This window comes from Mesoplodon bidens (assembly GCF_964165515.1).
Source record: "Mesoplodon bidens genome assembly, chromosome: 3".
NCBI classification, from domain to species: Eukaryota; Metazoa; Chordata; class Mammalia; order Artiodactyla; family Ziphiidae; genus Mesoplodon; species Mesoplodon bidens.
The window spans coordinates 5,321,971-5,341,961 of record NC_138178.1 but is presented as its reverse complement, the minus strand read 5'-3'; the positions used below and the strand labels follow the sequence as shown (position 1 = coordinate 5,341,961).

The 19,991-nt window shown below is 39.0% G+C and overlaps 1 protein-coding gene across 1 annotated transcript in view; it reads right to left on the bottom strand.

Annotated features, from left to right (window-relative positions):
* The window catches only part of CUBN (cubilin), a 276,297-nt gene that overhangs the window by 198,009 nt on the left and 58,297 nt on the right, over nt 1-19,991 (bottom strand). Inside the window, exons 23-27 of the mRNA XM_081230089.1 lie at nt 14,590-14,782; nt 12,940-13,100; nt 12,327-12,508; nt 11,415-11,571; nt 8,325-8,512 (exon numbers count right to left, since the gene is read on the bottom strand). Coding sequence (XP_081086215.1) covers nt 8,325-8,512; nt 11,415-11,571; nt 12,327-12,508; nt 12,940-13,100; nt 14,590-14,782 — 881 coding nt within the window. The remainder of the gene's footprint in view (nt 1-8,324; nt 8,513-11,414; nt 11,572-12,326; nt 12,509-12,939; nt 13,101-14,589; nt 14,783-19,991) is intronic.

The following is a 19,991-nucleotide window of genomic DNA, read 5'->3' as shown; positions in this document are numbered from 1 at the left end:
TCCCCAGGATGACCCCAGCCCCCCTCCAAGTGCCTGCCTGAGAAAGCTCAAGGCCGCCTAAAGGATTTACTGTTTGTTCCAGCCAACACCTGAGGATAGGCCCCTGACCACCCTTTCTTGGAGCACATACTAAAAAGGGCTTAAAATTGTGAGTCCTTCTCCTGTCCTTTTGAGATATATTAGATTTGTATGTCCTACAACTCAGAGTGTCTTTCTCAAGGATCTAAACTCCATTCCTTTGAAATGCAACCGTTACGAAGGACAGGCCCCTTGCCTCCCAGTCTCTGTGAGAGGATTGAATCCTTACCTCCGTCACTGCCAGATACAGACACAGAGGCCTAACCACGCTCATGGTGACCAACGCTCGCTAGTTTTTCACATCCCTGACTCTGCTCGAGGCCCCGCGGGTCCCCTCCCAGCTCCCTGATTCTCCCTTTGAAACACCCGGTCATCTCTGTACAAACTGAAGTTCAGCTCAGTTCATGCCGGACCTGCTTCCCTACTGCAGGAGCAAAACGCTGATTAAAACATGTTCTTTCAACTCTGACTAGTGTCTGGTTTTGTTTACCTTTGACAGTTCCTCAAACACAACTTCCCTTTGTGAACCCTACAGCTCCCTGACACCTTGCTCAGTTACCCGTCCCCAGGGATGCGTCCTCTGACCCACGGATGAGCCGGGTCCTCCTGCTTTGTGTCTCTGGAGCTCCCGATGATATTCCCTGATAGCGCTTCACACGGCTTGTGACTAACTTTGTATTGTGTGATAAATGAAGGTCTGTCTCCTCCATGAAAACAAGAAAAACTGATGCTAGAACGGTTTTATTTCCACAGCCTATGTGTCTAAATTATACTTGAATGACTGAATGAGTGGATAAATGAATGAATGATGCATATGTAGATGGTAATAGCCTGAGGAAGTACTATAGCAAAAACAGAACAAAACAACTGATCCTGTTACATTGTGTTTGATTCAGCATTTCCCAAATTTATTAGAATTTAGGTCTCTTTGTTTGTAAAACATCTGTGGCAGAGAAAGCTAAGTGGTTTCCCCAAATCAAATTCCCCTTTGTCTGGCTTCCTGAATCACTATGTGGAAAGCAAAGGAATACCTACATTGGTCTCTAACATGATTGAGAAATAAACTTGTATTGTACTAAGCATCTAAGAATTTCCAAGTTCTCCATAAAACAGCTAGTATTCCTTAACTAATTACAATAGCCTGTGGGTCTGATGTTGCACAGTTGCAGTGATGGAAAATGCTGCTCAGGCTGCAGACTTAGACAACATGGATATAGGACTGGAAGACTGAGGGACATTAGTAATGTTTTCATCCATTTTTTTCATTAGCAGCGGCTTATTCTGTCACTGAAAGGAGGACATGGAAGTGCAATAAGCAATGATATAAACATCTGGTGAACAGGATGACATCAGAAAGAGGAGTTGGCAAGACATGAAGTGAATCTTATAAAGACTAGAGGGAAATGCATTTGACAGAAGTCACTGACATAACTGAGGGGACTTGAAACGGACATCAGTGGAGAGGGGAAGGCATCAGAAAGATATGAAAGGATGTCATGCAAGATGATAGTGGCAAAGATGCCAAATAAAGAAAGTGGAGGAGAAAGTTTAGAATCAGAATTCACACATTGTAAAGTGAATCTGACATTTTTATGTAATGAGATAAACATAATAGCATCACCAGGCCTTGGTGAGTCAAAGCATATAATTCAGCTGTAGCAATGGAAAAGTAAGACCTACTGAAAAAGAAACGTGTAATAGCACTCGAAGGTATATGTTAAGAAGATACCTGTTAAAATACTTACTGCTTCCCAGGAGAGAGCTTTGAAGTGAGAATAAAATGTGCTGTCACGGTGGAAGTGAACGATAGACAGTGGCCTCAGCTCCTAGACTAAGGCTTAGATGGGGTTTGCTCTGTTGGGATTCCCAGGGATTTTGATTGAGTGGGTCTGGGGTGGGGTCTGCGAATACATATTTCTAACAAGATCCCCAGATGATTCTCGAAGGCAGCCAGATTTAGCAGCCAGTTATGGGGGCTTTATCCTCCACCATCAGCTTCTCCCTCAGCAGAAACTTTTTTTTTTTTTTTGCAAAGGAAGCATATCAGCACTAGTGGAGCAAAAAGACACACAGGAATGGCAACGGGCAGATGTCTTTCCAGACACCTCCCAGACACCTCTGGTGTCTTGTTCTTAAAAAAAGCATAGCATTTGCTGAATTCTTTATATGCTGTCCTCTGTCAGAAAGTAAAGAGTGAAGAGAAGTGCTCTCATGGACTAATCCTGACCAGCAGAGAAGTGGTTGTTACTGTAGAAGTGACCAAAACGTTAGGAGAGAGTGATCAATTTCCCTAGAGCCTGTGATAATGGGACACATCAGTCATGAGCTTGAGGCTTGAGAGAGTGAGACTTTGCAAGGAGATATGAGCCCAGGGACCAAAAACAATTTAAAAATTAAAAATTAGGGACTTCCCTGGTGGCGCAGTGGTTGAGAATCCGCCTGCCAATGCAATCCCTGGGCCGGGAAGATCCCACATGCTGCAGAGCAACTAAGCCCGTGTGCCACAACTACTGAGCCTGTGCTCTAGAGCCAGTGAGCCACAACTACTGAGCCCGTGTGCCACAACTACTGAAGCCTGCACGCTCTAGGGCCCGTGTGTCGCAACTACTGAACCCGCGTGCTGCAGCTACTGAAGCCTGCATGCCTAGAGCCCGTGCCCTGCAACAAGAGAAGCCACCACAGTGAGAAGCCCGCGCACCGCAACGAAGAATAGCCCCCGCTCACCACAACTAGAGAAAGTCCACATGCATCAATGAAGACCCAACACAGCCAAAATCTTTTTAAAAATTTTTAAAAAGAACAAAGAAAAATAATAGATAAAGGAAAGGAAATTCAAGAAAAATGACAAATTCTTAAAAAATTAAACTCTGTCCACAAAGTCAGGAATAATTTGAGGAGCAGTAAAAGGGAAAACCTCAGAAGAACTCAATCTAAGAAAAAAACCCATGGGGCTACCCAGGACCCTTCTGACCATTTTATGAGCACACATACAAATTAGCTAAACTTTGGGATATGGTGCAATTAGAAAAATATGTCTATTTTTTAAAGCTATGACTGGGGCAAAAGAAAGATGAAAATGTTAGTTGGACCAGTGCTTACAGAAGATAGTGTAATGTGGTGAAGATGAAGTAGAAAGAGTCCTTGTATGATTTTGAAACTGGAAGAAGAAACACTGAAATCCAATTTAGAAGATAAGACAGTCAATTCCTTTACATGAATTTTTCCAGGTTTAAGTGCATTACATCCTATTGAACTGAGAGGTGCGGTCATTGCAGAACTAATTTTGTAATCTTGCTCGCTTCATGGGTAATTCAAAACAACACTTTAGGGGAATTCCCCGGCGGTCCAGTGGTTAGGACTCCGCACTTTCACTGCCGAGGGCCCGGGTTCAATCCCTAGTTGGAGAAGTAAGATCCCACAAGCCGCAGGGCACGGCCAAAAAAAAAAGAACAAAACAATGCTTTAGCATGCCGGCAGAATCCTCATCCCTGCTGGAAGGTTCTGCCTCTTCCCATAGACGTGAACTGTGAGCAATGCAGGCCAGAGGGCTGGGCCTCACTGCTCCTGGTCAGAGCTGGTCAGGCCGCCTAGAGGGGCGCTCATCCATAGGCAGGCTAGATCCATGCCTTGTTGTCAAACTGAAAAAGATGAGCCACCCATCCTTGTAATTTGTCAAGGGAAAGTCTAGTTGGCTGTGAGCACTTGAGGTCCATGGTCACGTAGTGTCATGGCTGGGGTAGCCTTATTTAAGCTAAAACTGTGAGGTTGAAGAAACTCAGAGGAAGCTTTGGGGATGAAAGATAGAAATGGACTATACGTACGCAGGGAGAAGCAACAAAGCCAGAAGAAAGGAGAAAGAAAGGAGAGGCTACTGAGCCCCCTTGGTTCCCGCCCTCCCCCGGCTTTTCAGTTGATCCCGTGGCATGAGGTTTCTCCCTTTCTTAGGGGAACAGCCCTTTCCCAAACACTAATCTTCTCTCCATGGGTTAGTGTGAGTGTGTACCTGTAACCAAGAGTATAAGGCAGAACAGCAGGACTGCCAGAGGTCTGAAGGGAAAATGTTTCAACTTCCAAAATGTGGGAAAGATTTATTCTGGAAGCTCACAGATGAGTAAGATTGATGGTAATTTCGGGAAAAGTTCTAAATTGGACACTGGACGTAAGTTGTCGGCATGTAGCAAAGATATAGCCAATGACCACTGCTTCCCTATGAAAGTGTCACGCTAAATAACAGGAATTCCTCTTGGTGACAGTGTCACTCGAGTGGTCAACCTGAGGGTTCCATGGAGACCCCCTCTTGTCACCTCTGAGAGTGACAATTACGGAAGAGAACACGCATGGAGTATGTGTGGTGTCACGGCTCAGAGCATCAGTCCACAGCCACGGAGGCTGGTGGAAGGCCTGGCTTCGCTACTATAACCTTTGTGACTACAGACAACCTGGCTTTGTCTCAGTTTCCTCACCTGTCAAATGGGAAAATGACATTTCCTACGTCACATGGTTGCTGCGAGAATTACCTGGCAAATAATGTGTTCAATAAACACCAGCTATTATTATTACCAAGTTGTTTGAATAGTGCTATCCCCAAAACGTTCAATAACAGATGCATTTTAATCCAAGAAACCTATCATTTTAGAGTATTTGAAACAGGTAGCGTCTTTTTGATATTTTTATCAATTATTTTTGGAGAAGTCATAGGCCAATGGCCAATGAGTTTATATGCAAATGAATAATGCTCTAAAGACCAGAGAATCAGGATTTAGAGGAATCATGATGAGATGGAATTCTAAGGCAAAATAGTGAAATATAATTTAATAGAAACAATATCCTATGTTTGGCTATGAAGCCATTGCCATTCATGTAAAAGTAACCTGGAGATTACAGGTGTTTAATATCATCCAACATTACGACTTGGCTAACAACAAACCTACAATACCAGAGCACAAGAACCAGATAATATGGTCCAATGCCAGGTTAGCGGGAGTGTTGAATCCAATCCAGTGCCACATTTTAAGAGACCCTGACATACAAGAGAACACGAAGAGGAGGGTATCCCACGAGAGCTGATCTTTCTGGACTTCCTGGGAGCATTTCTCCTTGTTACCTGTGTCACAGTCTCTCCCCTCAGCTTCCATGATACCACAACCTCGTAGGTTTCCTCCTTCCTCTTCTCCCCACCCACATGCTCCCAGATGACCTAACACTGGCTCTGGATTTCCTGTACCTCTCTGTGCTGATTTCTCCCAAATCCGTCACTTTTGTCTGTATATTCAATACCTATGAAAAATCTCTTCTTCCACATAGAGCCTCAGACTCAAAATAAAAATGAAAAAGTGAAATCAAGTTATAAAATACAAAAGAAATCCTTAAGGTTGACTTTCCCAAATTGCATGGGCAACATGGTCTTACTCCTTTAAGCAAATGACCCTTCCTCCCACTGAGTATTTTATTTCTAAATCTGAATCATTTCATTTTGCCCAGAGGACAAAGTAATAAAGGATGGATTCGCTTCCCAGTGGGATCTTTACCAACCCACACCTCTCAGCAAGGCTGGGCACAGTGTCCAACCAGCACCTAATCAAGTCCTTTCATAGTTTCAATTCTGTTAATTCAAAATAACTCAATTCTGGCTGCAGTAATAGCTACTCACTTTGGTCTTGGCTAAGTCACTTGAAAAAACCCTTGAACTAGAAGTTATTAAAATAATGAAAACTAGGCTTTGTGTTTGTGGGTTTTCTCTCCTTAAGTGGTTATTTGTGCTTTTAAAATTTCCATCATAAACCAGCCATTGTAGAGGTTGCTCTGGTCTTGCCCCTTGGCTTAAAGAAATGGAAAACCTCTCCTCTCTCTGGCAACAGTGTGATTCTTTGGAAGGCTTTGCTGAACTTCTGGTTCTCATTCTGTGTTTTTGCTGCTTTCACCATCAATGTTGCTTAAGATACACATCATCTGTGGACGGCCTCTGATTAGTGGCTCGGCCATTGTTGGAACAAGTATTTTTCATTTGACAGTTTTCGAGCACTTCCAAAAATTATCTGATGGGCCTTTTTGTTACCATTCCACCCTCAAGTAAGTCCAAAGAGCTGGAGTACGGTCCCTGGAAAGGTTTCAGCTCAGTTCCTCCCCATTCTTTCTGCCAAAGCCTCCTTTCAAACCCAGTTCAAAAGCTTCCTCCCCGCCCCGCTCTCTCCACTGTGCTTTATCAAATAAGGCACCCAGCAGATTGTTAAATGTGCAACACTCTTCACGCCCACGAATTGTATTTTGGGTTGTGCTTGAAATGGCTGAATTGCAGTGACTGTGTAGAGATTATACAAAAAGGCCAGTTTGGAATTCAGTGCTTTCTCATTAATTAATAGCTCTCCTTAAGCTGATGCTAAAATATGACTGCGATATTCAGTTTAACCTGAACTTACTGAACCCCTATAAGATCCCAACTCTGTAATCAGTGCCTGGGTTACAAAGTTAATCAGAGACAGCTCACACCTTCAGAAAGCTCATGGTCCAGTAGGGCATGTGGACACAGTCACAGAAGTACAAACATGATATGATAGACTGCTGGGTTTGTGGTATGAACACGTGGCTTTGAAAGCAACCTGTGCCTTATTTTCCCTAAAGAATGGACAGTGTCTCACCATGTGAAGAAAAGAAAACGGTGATCACTCCAGGTAAAGGAATGAGACAAACATGCCTTTGTTAAGCTTGTGAAGACCACCTGAGCACTAGATCAAGGAAAGGAGACTTTAAAACCACTGCCAGTTTCATGCTTGTTTTATGTTTGTTTTACGTTGTCTCATATTTTCTTTGAATACTAATAAATATAACTTTCTGATGGGTAAACACTATGCTTACTATTTCTACCATACTGAGTTTTTCTAAATATAAAGCAAGAATTTTTTTTTACCCAAAGAAAGTATCCTTCAAAAACAAGGGAATCCATAAATTCGGCACCTCACAAAGTCTCTCAAAGTATGGGAAGCTTTCTCTTCTTTGTTTTGAACAAAAGTACAGTTTGGAAAAAATATGTCAATCTCAAATGACCTCGATCAATGCTAGTTTGTTTTAAAGAATTGGTAAAAAAGAGGGTTAAGAAACTTTTACAAAGATAATGGTTTTTTCCCTGGGAATATGGCCTCAAAGTTACATGTGCTGAACGTTGGAAGCCTTTGCAAGCAAGACTTCCAAAAATCACTGACCATCTTAAAGAGAAACACACTAAACAACTGTGTTGTGGATAGATGGGTTGAGGGGAAATGTCCTAATGTTATCACAGTGGGTACTGGTCTCTTCAGAAAAGATTTCTAGTGAAAACATCATACGTGGATTCAGAAGTATTATATATTAGCAATGTAGACGGAGATAAAAGATGATGTGTTAGAGGACTCAAAAAGTGATTTTATTAATGATGAAAACTAGATGGCAAAATATATGTAAATAGCCTGAGTAAAATTGTTTCATGAAGTGTGAAAGTGGAAAATAATATTCTAAACTAATATAATAGTTTATAAAATATATAATTTTATATATGAATGTATAACTACATTTGTAAAGTAAAGTAAGTAGCTGCCTACTTGTTCAATCTATATCTCTACAAAGTTGCATATGCAAGTTAGCAAAAAAGCTTTGGTAAATAAAATATTTTATCATAAAAGTAGCAGATTACCTCATATTTTGGGTTACCTAATTCTCAAGCAACTTTTATCACATAGCATTGTATATGGAAAGTTCAATAAATGTTATTGGTGGTCATTATTGTAACAAATAGAAACTTCCATTTTACAAAAAGAAAAATTAAATGAACTTAAGTTTAAAAATAAAAAACAAGAATAAAAATCATGATTCCCAGTATCAGGTAAATTAAGTGTTAAATAAAGCCATGATACTTAAATACTTTCTGATTCTTTGTTTACAGAGAACAAACATTTAAACAACCAACAAAAACCAGAAGCTATTCTTCTCCTTCTGCATTATTTAAGCAATACGAGATTACTCAGTCCAGAAGTTACACTGAAACCTAAAAACACAGTTATTTGTGAATATAATTTAGTAGATTAAATATCCTTACTATCAAGATGATGCAGTGAAAGAGACATGAAATATACCTGTTCAAATACCATGGGTATTTGGCATACTATAGACATGTAGGCAGAGTGACAGATTCGGTTCTATGAAGCATGATGACTTTTATCTTGGCTTGCTAACTTGAGCTGAAAATGCAGAGATTTATTTAGCTTCAGAACACATACCTCTAAGTAGTCGGTGTAGCAGTTTGGGTGAGGTTCCAATTCAAAGGCTAAAAACGTATAATTCACAGTGTTTCCAGTTGTTGCTTGGATGGTCCAGTTGCAACGCTGATTGACGGAATAGGGATTTGGATAATGTATACTCTCTAAGATGCCATAGGTCCGATTCACAATCACCACGTTCTCACACGCTGGAAAAAATAATGATTGTTAAGAACCACAGTCATATATATCATAATTGCTCCAAGATGTGTGTGAGATTTTCCTTTAGGAAAACAGCTAGGTTAAAAAGAAACCTATGGGGCTTCCCTGGTGGTGCAGTGGTTAAGAATCCGCCTGCCAATGCAGGGGACACAGGTTCGAGCCCTGGCCCGGGAAGATCCCACATGCCGCAGAGCAGCTAAGTCCATGCGCCACAACTACTGAGCCTGAGCTCTAGAGCCCGCGAGCCCACAACTACTGAGCCGGCATGCCACAACTACTGAGCCCGCACGCCTAGAGCCCGTGCTCCGCAACGAGAGAAGCCACTGCAATGAGAAGCCCGTGCCCCACAAGGAAGAGTAGCCACCACTCACCGCAACTAGAGAAAGCCCGCGCGCAGCAACAAAGACCCGACGCAGCCAAAAATGAAAACAAAAAATAAGTAAATTTATAAAAAAAAGAAACCTATATGTATGTGAGTGTGTGTATATATGCAGACACACGCACACATACATGCATAAATACACATGTGGTTGGTGCCGCATCTTTATAGAGAAACGGTTTCCATTTAGAACACATGTGAAATAATACTTAAGTGAATTCATAAGCCTTAAATTGTCCTTAAAATTGCCTGCGTTAAAATAGGCATCAAATTCCTGTGAGTCGGGGCAGAGCAGAATAGCTTAGCACGACTCAGACATCGGTCTCATTTGTTTGTTTAGAAAAGCGTATTAAACATTCCATGCTTCTGTTTTTCTAACTAGCATTTGGAAGGGACAGAAATCTTGGCCTTTAAATTCAACAGTTTAAAAACACAAAGTCCTATGTGAGGGCTAAAAATGAATAACAACATGGCTTTGTTGAACCTTCAAAAGTCAGCATGAAATCCATAATAAAGACTCTGCTATTCCTCCAGTTAGTCATCAGGAAGTATCAAACGAACAGAAGCCATGTAAAGGATTTGAAGAAGAAATAAAAGCACTAAATTCTGAAAAAAGTCTTCAAGCCAGTGGTGGCATTTCCTTCAGCTGAATTTTCAACAAAACCATGCTAGTGACTTCTAGGTACGGGGTAGTCCTGGGAGTCAGTGCCAAATTCCGCCAAACTAAATGGCTTGAATAAGGCCTGTGCAGGCCTCTTCTGGAGTCTTTTTCATATTGTATGATGTGCAATAAAAGAGAATGGGAAAATAAATACTACATCGAAAACGTTGTCTCTGAAAAACGTGGTTCCTAGATGAGTTTCTACTACACTGCTTCTCCACTGGTGGCTGGGACATCATTTGTAAGCTTTGGTATGGACAAGCCTACATTTGTGGGTCTTCAAAATCTTCCTTTGCTGGAACAAGGGAATAAAACTCTTTCTTCTTAAAAATATTTAGGTCACATTTTTGCCCACCAAGGTTTTCTAAAGAAGAATTTTGTTGTTTTGGATGCCTGCGAGAAGTCACAACTATTAGGCAGGTAGGTACCATGGGCCTCAATGACTACAAAACAGGGCAGGGGAAAATATATTCCATTAAACCCTATGGGTTGTCTCCCAGTGCTCAGACATTATACTATCTGCAAACCTCCAATTTCAAATAGCAGATTGCACAGAAAATCTCACCGGTTAGCTCTGATTCTACCGTTAAGGACCTATATCCATGTGCACTACGTTACTCCTTCAGTGTTCTGACATTATTAGAGAAAAACAAAATATCACAGGAATACAAAGAAAAGAAAGGGACCTTTAATAATCAACATGACTATAATCAAGAAACAAATTATCACAGCAATAATAATATTAGAGAATGATTATATGCTCAACCAAACAGATACATCCCTTGATAAAACTGGGGAGAGATTTTCATATACTAACGATGAATTTCTGAAGAACAAAGCCATATATCATTAAAACTCAATATTCAAAACTACCTAGAATGTAGCCTAACTCCCAGAAGTAAGTGAATGTGAGCCTTCAAATTCATACATTTCAAGGTTAAATATTAATACTCTTTCAACTAATCCAAAGGGCATAATCTGCGTATTCAGATTATGATCTTATAATTTTCATTCCATTTTTAGGTAATTGTGCCAAAATTATTGATAAATTTAGCTTTGGTGGGGCAACAAACTCTACTTTTTAAAACACAAATGAAGTGTTTATTAAATAACATAAATTAAAGGAAAACTTATTTTCTTGAATTTTCATTTTGAAACTAAATTTAGGAAGGATTTAATTCTAGTGCTAGAAGGGAGATTTCCTGATCAACTAATGTAATCTTTTTTTATGAGAAAGTCATGCAACCCCAGAGAAAACAAGTGAACTTCCGAGGGACTTGGGGGTCAGGACAAACACCTGGAACCCTTGACTCTTTGTTCAATACTCCTTTAGTTCCACCATCATGCCTCAAGGGAAAGCAGATTTTAAAACGGCATCTCTACAATGACCAGATTTTTCCACAGCAAAGAATGTGCCTACTTCACATATGATTCATAAGCATAGTCTCCCTTAATAAAATTTAAGTACCTTTTGAGATAGAAGACAAAAACAATAGTGTTTGATACACTTCGGTACAATGGAATAATGTCTAATTAGAAGATTGTAATGTTTAATCCAAATGAAAACCCATTAGCTGTTAACCTGTTACACTGATCTTTAGCTGAATTGCGACTGTCTCAGCATATTCCCCTTCCAAGTTTCTGTAGCTTACCACGTGCTTTAGTTGCACGACATTAAATTCAAGACGTAAGCATTTCTCCCTCAGATAGAGTTAAATTTTTTTTTCATAAGGAGGTAAGATTTCTTTCAGTTGCTCAAACCAATAGTTTATACTTATTTCAATTTGCTTCATTCATCCAGAGATTGAAGACCCACTATAGGCACCAAGCAACTGGCACACACACTTACTCTGGTGGTATTTAAGCAGGAAGCCACGTCCTTGCTGACCTTCATCTGTCCTCAGTTTTAAAGACATGCTGTCTCCACTAGAACGGATGACAGGCGGTTTCTCATTCCCACAAAGCTGAGTTACCAGATGAGAGCTGGTACTTGGCCCATCATATACCTTTAAGAAAACGTTTTAAATGTCAGATGATTATGGCTATAAACACTATCTAAAGGACACTGTATTTCTTAAGAAGTGGGGAAGAAATACAAAATGATATGACAAAAGAAGAGTCCTGAATCAAAATATCTTTTAAAATTATATTTAAATGTCTATAAACTTGAGCCATGAACTCAGAACCCAGGTTGAAATGTAAAGATTGAAAATGAAGGATTATTACATGTTTTGGAGACCATAGCTATTATCAGTAGTGTTCCTTGCTTTTTTAGTTCATAGTTTATAATTTATTGCACTTTAATACATTTTTTATTTAGATGGTTTTTCAGTGGACGAGGGTGACTTGCTGATACTACAAAAAGTCCTGTTTCGATGACTTCAAATATCTTCTCTAATTCACCCTCTAATACATCCTCTAGATTGCTAGTTTTCAGTGTATATATAGAAATTATGTAGATAATAATTATGATAAATCTCACAACCCCTCTCAGGAGATTTTAACCATATCTTAACAGTGCATATTTAATATATTGATATTTTAAGTACTTAGTGTACCAAGACATTCATTAATATATGCTGTACTTAGAAGGCTATTTTCATCAAATTTTCTTTTAATTGTTTATTCTGTTTAAGTTTTTAATATGGATCTTTTGTTTAAATGTTCCCCTTTCCCGAATCTCAAAAATAAAAAATGATGCATTAAGGTGTGTTGGGCCAGATGGAAGCAGTGAAGGCTACAAGTGAAACTTTATACATACGGCCAGATAATCTGAAGTGCAGTTTGGATGATACTCCAAATGGAAGTCTTCAAATTCCAGTTCAAACGGACTGCCGTGGCTGGATTTCAACCACCAGTGGCATTGGGAGCTGTGGTGGTAGGGCATCGGGTAGTTGGGAGATGTGAACACGCCGGTGGGAGTGGTGAGGTTGCCTCCACAACCTACGGGAGAGAGACATGGGAGGACACACGTCCTTTTCTTTCTGGTAAAACTGCATCTTCTTGTCTATATCAAACTGGTGCTACTGTTGCTCCCCTTTAAACCAAGTTGCAAAACAAAACTGCACCACCAAGCAGTAGCTAGCCTGTAACCCTAATTCACATCAATGTACTTTCCTTTTCCTACCCAAGATGGACAGCTTGATGAACTATACCAGGGAACTAGAACATTTTCCCTTACTTTGTCCTTCAAAAATAAAAATAAAAACAAAACGGCTACTGTTAATTCAGAACTATTCACAATGTTGAAGTTTATTATAAATAGTACTGACAAAATACAGCTGGAAAAAAAATAGATAAGAGCACAGCAATGCAACAATCAAGATGCCAGTTAGACTGGACTCTCCAATAAAAGACAAGTCTTGGCCATTTACCTGTTAATGACCCATCCCAGTAAGCCGAGAATCCAGGCCCTGAGCCAACGACGTCACTCTTAAATTTTAACCATAGTTTGTTACTGTGGGAGATGATTCGTGGAGGTGGATTTGAGCCACAGTATTGCCCCAGGGGTGGTGAAGTTTCATAGCCTCCATTCCTGTGACAAAATACAGATGTGATCATTTGTTAGGGTATTGATAATATTACGATATAAACATTGAACGTTAATTGAACTTTGAGATCAAAAACAGATCAGTTTGTCAGTCAACCTCTCTCTCAAATATTCTAAAAACAATTTCAATTTTTCACTTCATTAAATAATATATGAATAATAACATAGAATAACCATCATGTATGGTTGGCATGACATTTTATATAACCAGTTGCAAATGGAGAAAAAGTGTTTAATCTTCTCCCTCTCAAATAAAGCATCTGGCAAATGGGTCAGAGAACAAAGGATAAAGAAACCATAATTATTAACAGTAGAAACAAATGTTGCTTAATTTTACAGAGAAAACGTAAATGTTTTTCTTCTCATTTGAAAATTTTCAAAATTTAATATATTTGACATAGTTAAGCAAAATTTTGAAAATAATTCTTTCCCCAAGAACTTTTGGGGTCTTAAATCTAGTTTATAATCTATAGCTTTTTCAAGCCTAGAAAAAAAATATTCACTCAACATTAAAGTCCAATGATTGCTGAAAATTACGTTGTTTTAGCATTACATGGTATGATAATGCTTTATTGTTTTAGTATCTTACTTTACATCATAGAACAAAACTTACTGTAAAATAGTATACGATTCTAGGCTTTTGAAATGCCAAATAAAAAATTTAACACAGATGCACACCAAATTGATTAGTCTAATTTAACTCAATGTAATGATTTGGGGAGATATTAATGTATAACTTAACTCACCTTTACTGCAAATGTAACTTTTAAAACCCATTCTTTCAAAGCACTAAAGAATTAAAGAAAAAAGCCTTGCACTGAAATTCACAAGCCTAGAATTTATTATCTGAACACAAAAAAACTTTGTGAAAACTTTATCTTACCATGATTTTTATAACAAATTAGACTAAATGGACAGTAAACAGCCTAAAATTTAAATTGATTTTACATAAAGTAGGTATTCAGTACCTGAATTGCAAGTATCTAATTTCAGACCAGTAGTATATCTGTTTACTCTGCCCAAATAAAATTCAGAGTTTATTTTTAAATATTCCCAATAAAATAATCACTTCCTAATAACCACCGAATCTTATGCAATTTTCTGTTTTCCTACTGTTAAGCCAGGTTCCAAATGATAAACTTTATTATTTATTTATTTATTTATTTTTATTCAAACAGAAAGTCACAAAAATTATAATCATCCTCATCAGTTCACTCAGTCCCAGGTAATTAATTTTTTTTTCATCTTGATCTTTTGTTAGCACTTTTATGAGTTCATCAGTTTTCCATTAGAGTTCTGAAAATGCTTATTCATTCAGTTCAGCAGTATAGAATGACAAACTTTATATCTTGCAAGAAAGAGCACAAAAAGGAGCTTTACAGAAAATTTCTATATTTTTTCCTTAACCTTTCCAAGAAAGATTATGAATGAAAATAAATAATGAAAAAGATTATGATGAAATAAAGGTGCTCACTTGATTTCCACATAATCTGCTATACATATTCCACCAATGGCCTCCTCCAAGGAGAAGTTTGTGAAGTGCAATGCAATCTGTTGGCTGGTTTTCACTGTGATCCTATAAATGCATTCTAAGTTGTTGGGATAATTACTGGGGAAGTTTGGAGAAGTGAAAGTCCCAGATTCACCTGTATAGTCTTCCAAGCACACTGTGAAAAGAAACAGATCACAAGAGAGGAAATAAAAAATATTATACTACATTTACCAGACATTCGGTAATATACACTTCATTAATTTTTGCCAAGATACTTGATTTTCAATAGGCCATTCGGGGATGTTCAAAGAATGATTTCCTTTCAAAACAAAGTTTTTGGTCTCAAAGGCAAAAACAATTACTAAATAGTAAACCTAAGCTGTGTAGTGGAATTTGTTACATATAATCGCGACTTTTTGGTTCATGGAAGTGCTATAATTTTTTTAATCCATGCAAATTATCATAAACATTAAAAATTAGGCTCAACTGCAGAAATCACAGGGGGAGGCCTAGCAATAATTCAGTTCTGTTCTTCTTTTTGTACCCTTCTTTCAAAATGGTTTTTGTCAAAGCATGAATTTATGAGAAATGACAAAGCTGGTACTGAGCCACAGGGTGAAAAATAGGAGATGAGACCCAGGGATCAGAGTGACCTTGAATCAATGCCCAGCTCAAACAATGACAAACTGTACAAGCTTAGGCAAGTTGCTTCACCTCTCTGACCCTCATCTCTAAAATGGAGTTGTAACTATCCTTGAGTGTACACCCAAGCGTCAGAGATAATGCAATTAAAGGACTTGGACGTGCTACGTGCTCAGTAAATGGTAGTGATCATCATTATGCTTTGAAATAGAACAGAAAAGTGTAAGAAAAGCAGAGCATAAATGTGAGGAATAAATTAGATCATTCATATGAAATATTTAGATAGTACCTGGATAAGTTTATGTCCTAAATAACTACTAACTGTTCTACTTTAACAGTTTCAATTTGACCTCTTCAGTCCTTCAGACTCTCTAGTCACTAACCAGCCCACTCCAAATGCCCTCCAAGTCTGAGATATTTTCCAAAGAAAGTCTGGTTTCAATGCATTCTTAATGTATCTTCAATTGTATCCAGTAATAACATAAATCTAGGATCCAGGAGTAGACACAGGTCTTTGACTGACAGGTTTTGGAGGAGAATAAACTATTATACTTGATGATGAATAAAAAGAAGAAAATGAGGAAGTTCAGGTGTGCTATTTCCCCCAGTTTCAGCTGTATAATCATACTCAGAAAAGAAAAAAGGAACCACTGGCTTTGAGAGCACAGAGATGCACAGGAAATACTACAGGTTCTCCTACCTACGTACGGCCTTCAGAGTAACTGGCATTCACCATGCATTCGGTTTACTCGATTTTAAACAGCAAGTAATCAAGGCTTAATTTATTGAAGGAGTTGACAGTGATATTTAACTTCAGGGATGAATGTTGTATATAATTCTATACTTTTCTACAGTCTGCCAAGATATTTCTTCAAGGGTCAAGGAAGAAAAGAAGGGAGGGAGGAAGGAAGGGAGGAAAAAAGGAAGGGAAAAGGCAGAGAAAACGCAGGGGAAAGGAGAGGGGCGGGAATGCGTGTGAAGAGGTGGTATATTAAGTATTTCAGATCCACTAATGAGTATTACTAAGATAAAAATTGATGGATCAAATGGACAGTAAGTGAAGGCTGTGACCCAGTCTCCCTGAGCTGACGAACTTACAGACTAATTGACCACCCCTGCATTCAAATGGCTTTAGCCAATAAATCAAATATCGAGAGCGAATTCTCTGCTCATTTCACTGGTTCTTAAAAAGATATGGTTCTTGGGCCTCCCTGGTGGCGCAGTGGTTGAGAGTCCGCCTGCCGATGCAGGGGATACGGGTTCGTGCCCCGGTCTGGGAGGATCCCATATGCCGCGGAGCGGCTGGGCCCGTGAGCCATGGCCGCTGAGCCTGCGCATCCGGAGCCTGTGCCCCGCAACGGGAGAGGCCACGACAGTGAGAGGCCCGCGTACCGCAAAAAAAAAAAAAAAAAAAAAGATATGGTTCCTTGCTTTCCCACTCTACCCCCAGAGGGGAGATACAAGTGCACTGAGTATTTTCAATGCAACTTGGAATGAGTCTGCAGGAGAATGGCCTGTATAATCAGGTTCCCAAGTAAAGGAAATTTTAATGAAAAATTTTGAGAGGTAATGCTGAGTAATTTCCCTGTACCTTGTCCCTATGCAAGTGATTAATGTAGTACTTTTAACAGGCGGGTGGTTGTGAATCCCTACTGAAATCCTGATTTACACAGCAAGCTTCTTTTCCATTGTTGGCACAAAGGTAAAAACGGTCCCTGAGGTATTCAAACGCTCTTCACGCTGTTCACTTTGTCTGACGTGCTGTATCCGACAACCTGCCCTCCTTCCCCAACACGCCTATAACAAATAAACTCTTACCCATCATTCAAAGTCAAATTCAAAGATCACTTCCTCTGTGAAACATTTCCTGATCAAACAGAATTCATGTCCTTGTGCTCAATAAAACTTTATGCAAATTGCAATCTGAACCCCCAATATATATTTTATTGTGATTGTGTTTATGTGAGTATATTTCCTCTACTAAGCCTTTCCTCTCATTCATTGAGATTTGAATGGGACCTTGTTAACCTTTATTAATTGTCACCACAGTACCCGGCCCAGATCACATCTAATAAATATTTGTTAAAATTATATTACTTAATGTGCTGAAAACTAAGAAGTGGGGGACGAGTATCTAACTTCCTACCATTGTCTCTACGCAATCCCTACTCCTTCCATTTTTCTCACCTCATTTTCCTCTATCCTCTCTCCTGGGTATATTGTGATTCTTTAATATTTTATAATATTTACTAAATTTAAGTTATAGGAATCTCTGTTTCCAGCCATGGCAAGTAACTAATACTAGACTAGCCCCTCTCCATAACAACTATAAAACTGGACAAAATATTGGAGGCACTGGACCACAGGCAGTCCAAGACTGCGATCCTTGACAGAAAGAAAATTCATGAGGTAGGAGTCTTGATTTCCTTGGCTTTTTATCTGGGCCAAGAATTTTCTGACCACAGCTGAAGCCAAAGTAGTGAATGACAGTTCTGTTGAGCTGAGGAAGCAGGGATCAGAGTGTAGGGCTTCCAAAGGCACTGGCACTGCTCCAGTGAGGAAGACACATACAGAGAGAGGAACCAGGCATCTGCGGCAAGTTCCCTATGAATTCCTGCCAGAGCCTGGACTGGGTAAGCATGAGGTGAGACTTCAAAAGTCATGCCAGACAAAACGGGAATGAAGACGCAGACCTACTTGAGAATGGACTTGAGGATATGGGGAGGGGGAAGGGTGGGCTGTGACAAGGCGAAAGAGAGGCATGGACATATATACACTACCAAACGTCAGGTAGATAGATAGTGGGAAGCAGCCGCAGAGCACAGGGAGATCAGCTCGGTGCTTTGTGACCGCCTGGAGGGGTGGGATGGGGAGGGTGGGAGGGAGGGAGATGCATGAGGGAAGGGATGTGGGAACAGATGTATATGTATGACTGATTCACTTTGTTATAAAGCAGAAACTAATTAAAAAAATGAATAAATAAACTTAAAAAAAAAAAAAAAAAAAAAAAAGTCATGCCAGAGAGTAGCTCCTGCTAGGCTGGAGCGGGTACACCTGCTACAAATATTAAATGATAGAATATTTAATGTTAAAATTTGACTGTAGTTTTATGAGATTCACATATCTAATTTGTATTACAGAGAGAAAAACAATGGTTCTCTAAACTTAACGTACTTGTTTCTTGAAAAGTTAGTAAGTCCTCTTATCCAACACTGAAATCTGTACAATGTTCGCGTGTTCTTCCCTTGACAGTGTAAATTGCTGTTTAGATAATAATATTGATACTGAGAAATATCAGTAGGCTTATGCTTAGAGGCAGTATACTGAGAATACACTAGACTTTGGCTTCCTCTTATGCTTTGCAATAAACCATAAATAACTAAAGTTGAATATATTCCCATAAAAGGATATTCATGTGTTGCCATGATGCTTCTTACATCAACACAAGATATAAACACGAAAAATGCCTTTTGTTTATATCTTATGTAGCCAAAGGAAAACTCATATCCAATGGCAGTTTGCCTTTTATTATGGTCTAACAACATTTACAAAGAGATGAAGAAGAAAAGTAGATTTCTTCCATCCACTAAATTCAACTGAACTAGCAGTGGAAAAACACATCTCTGAAGATCAAAGACAGCTATTAGTAGGCCTCTCACATCTTTCTTTCTGACCAACTTCAAAAGAAAAAAAAAGGAAAGAGGAAGTACACAAACATCTGCTGTGGACCACTACAAAACCGTAGTTTTATAAAAATCACAAGGTGTGTCTGCCTCTACTAAGCACCTTTAAATACGTGTTAGTAACATAGCATTCAGCTCATTATCCAAGGGAAAATTCAAAACACAGATAATCCTCCAACTCAAAAAGCAATGATGGTATTGCCCCATACGATTTGGGTGACGGGAGTAGGATAAACTGACCCTGTAGATAGAAGAATGTATCTTCTAGGGAGACCCTAGATTATGGGTAGCTGCTCCACCACCTCCATGCTTTGGCTTCTGAGATAACTTTTGTGATTAGCCAATCACACTAGGGATCCACCTATAGGTGGTGCTTTCTGAAATCATTTATGAAACTTCTTGTGTTTACGTGAATACCTATGACCTCAGATTTTCTAATTAACCCCGGAACCGCCATCTGCTTTTATTGGCATATTTGGTTTAACAACCTTCAAAGTGAAGACTTGAGAGAATATAGAATTACAGGTTCAATTTCTTCACGAGGAAAGAAGAAGCCTCCCAAACCCAAATTTAACATTTGCCTACAATTTTCTGCTAGGTGGTCACAGTCATGGCTTTTTCTTTTCCCATATAGATGACCAATTTTAATGAACATGAATATAAGCTAAATCACTAAAGCAGCTATTGTAAAACTGTATTTGGATATCAGTAATTCTATTTTAAATCTGGCGCAATCATGGCGGTTTACACCTATTACATAATTTTCACAGAAAATGTCTCCTTTTATCTTCCCCAACTATGTGAAACAGCCAGGCATTATAACCTCCACTTCTTAGAGATGAAGGTACAGGTGAAGGATATGAGATTCCTGGAGGTTAAGCTCTGAAAATCACTTAGTTCAGACACGACAAAGATAAAATTCAACCCTAAGTCCTTCCTTTCCAAATCCTGTGGTCTTTATTAATCCCTGGTTTCTCTAAGCATGAAATGTCAATTTAGAAATGAAGGTGAGTAGAAAACTAAGAATATCACAATGTTTTGTTTAGCAATTTTATTCTA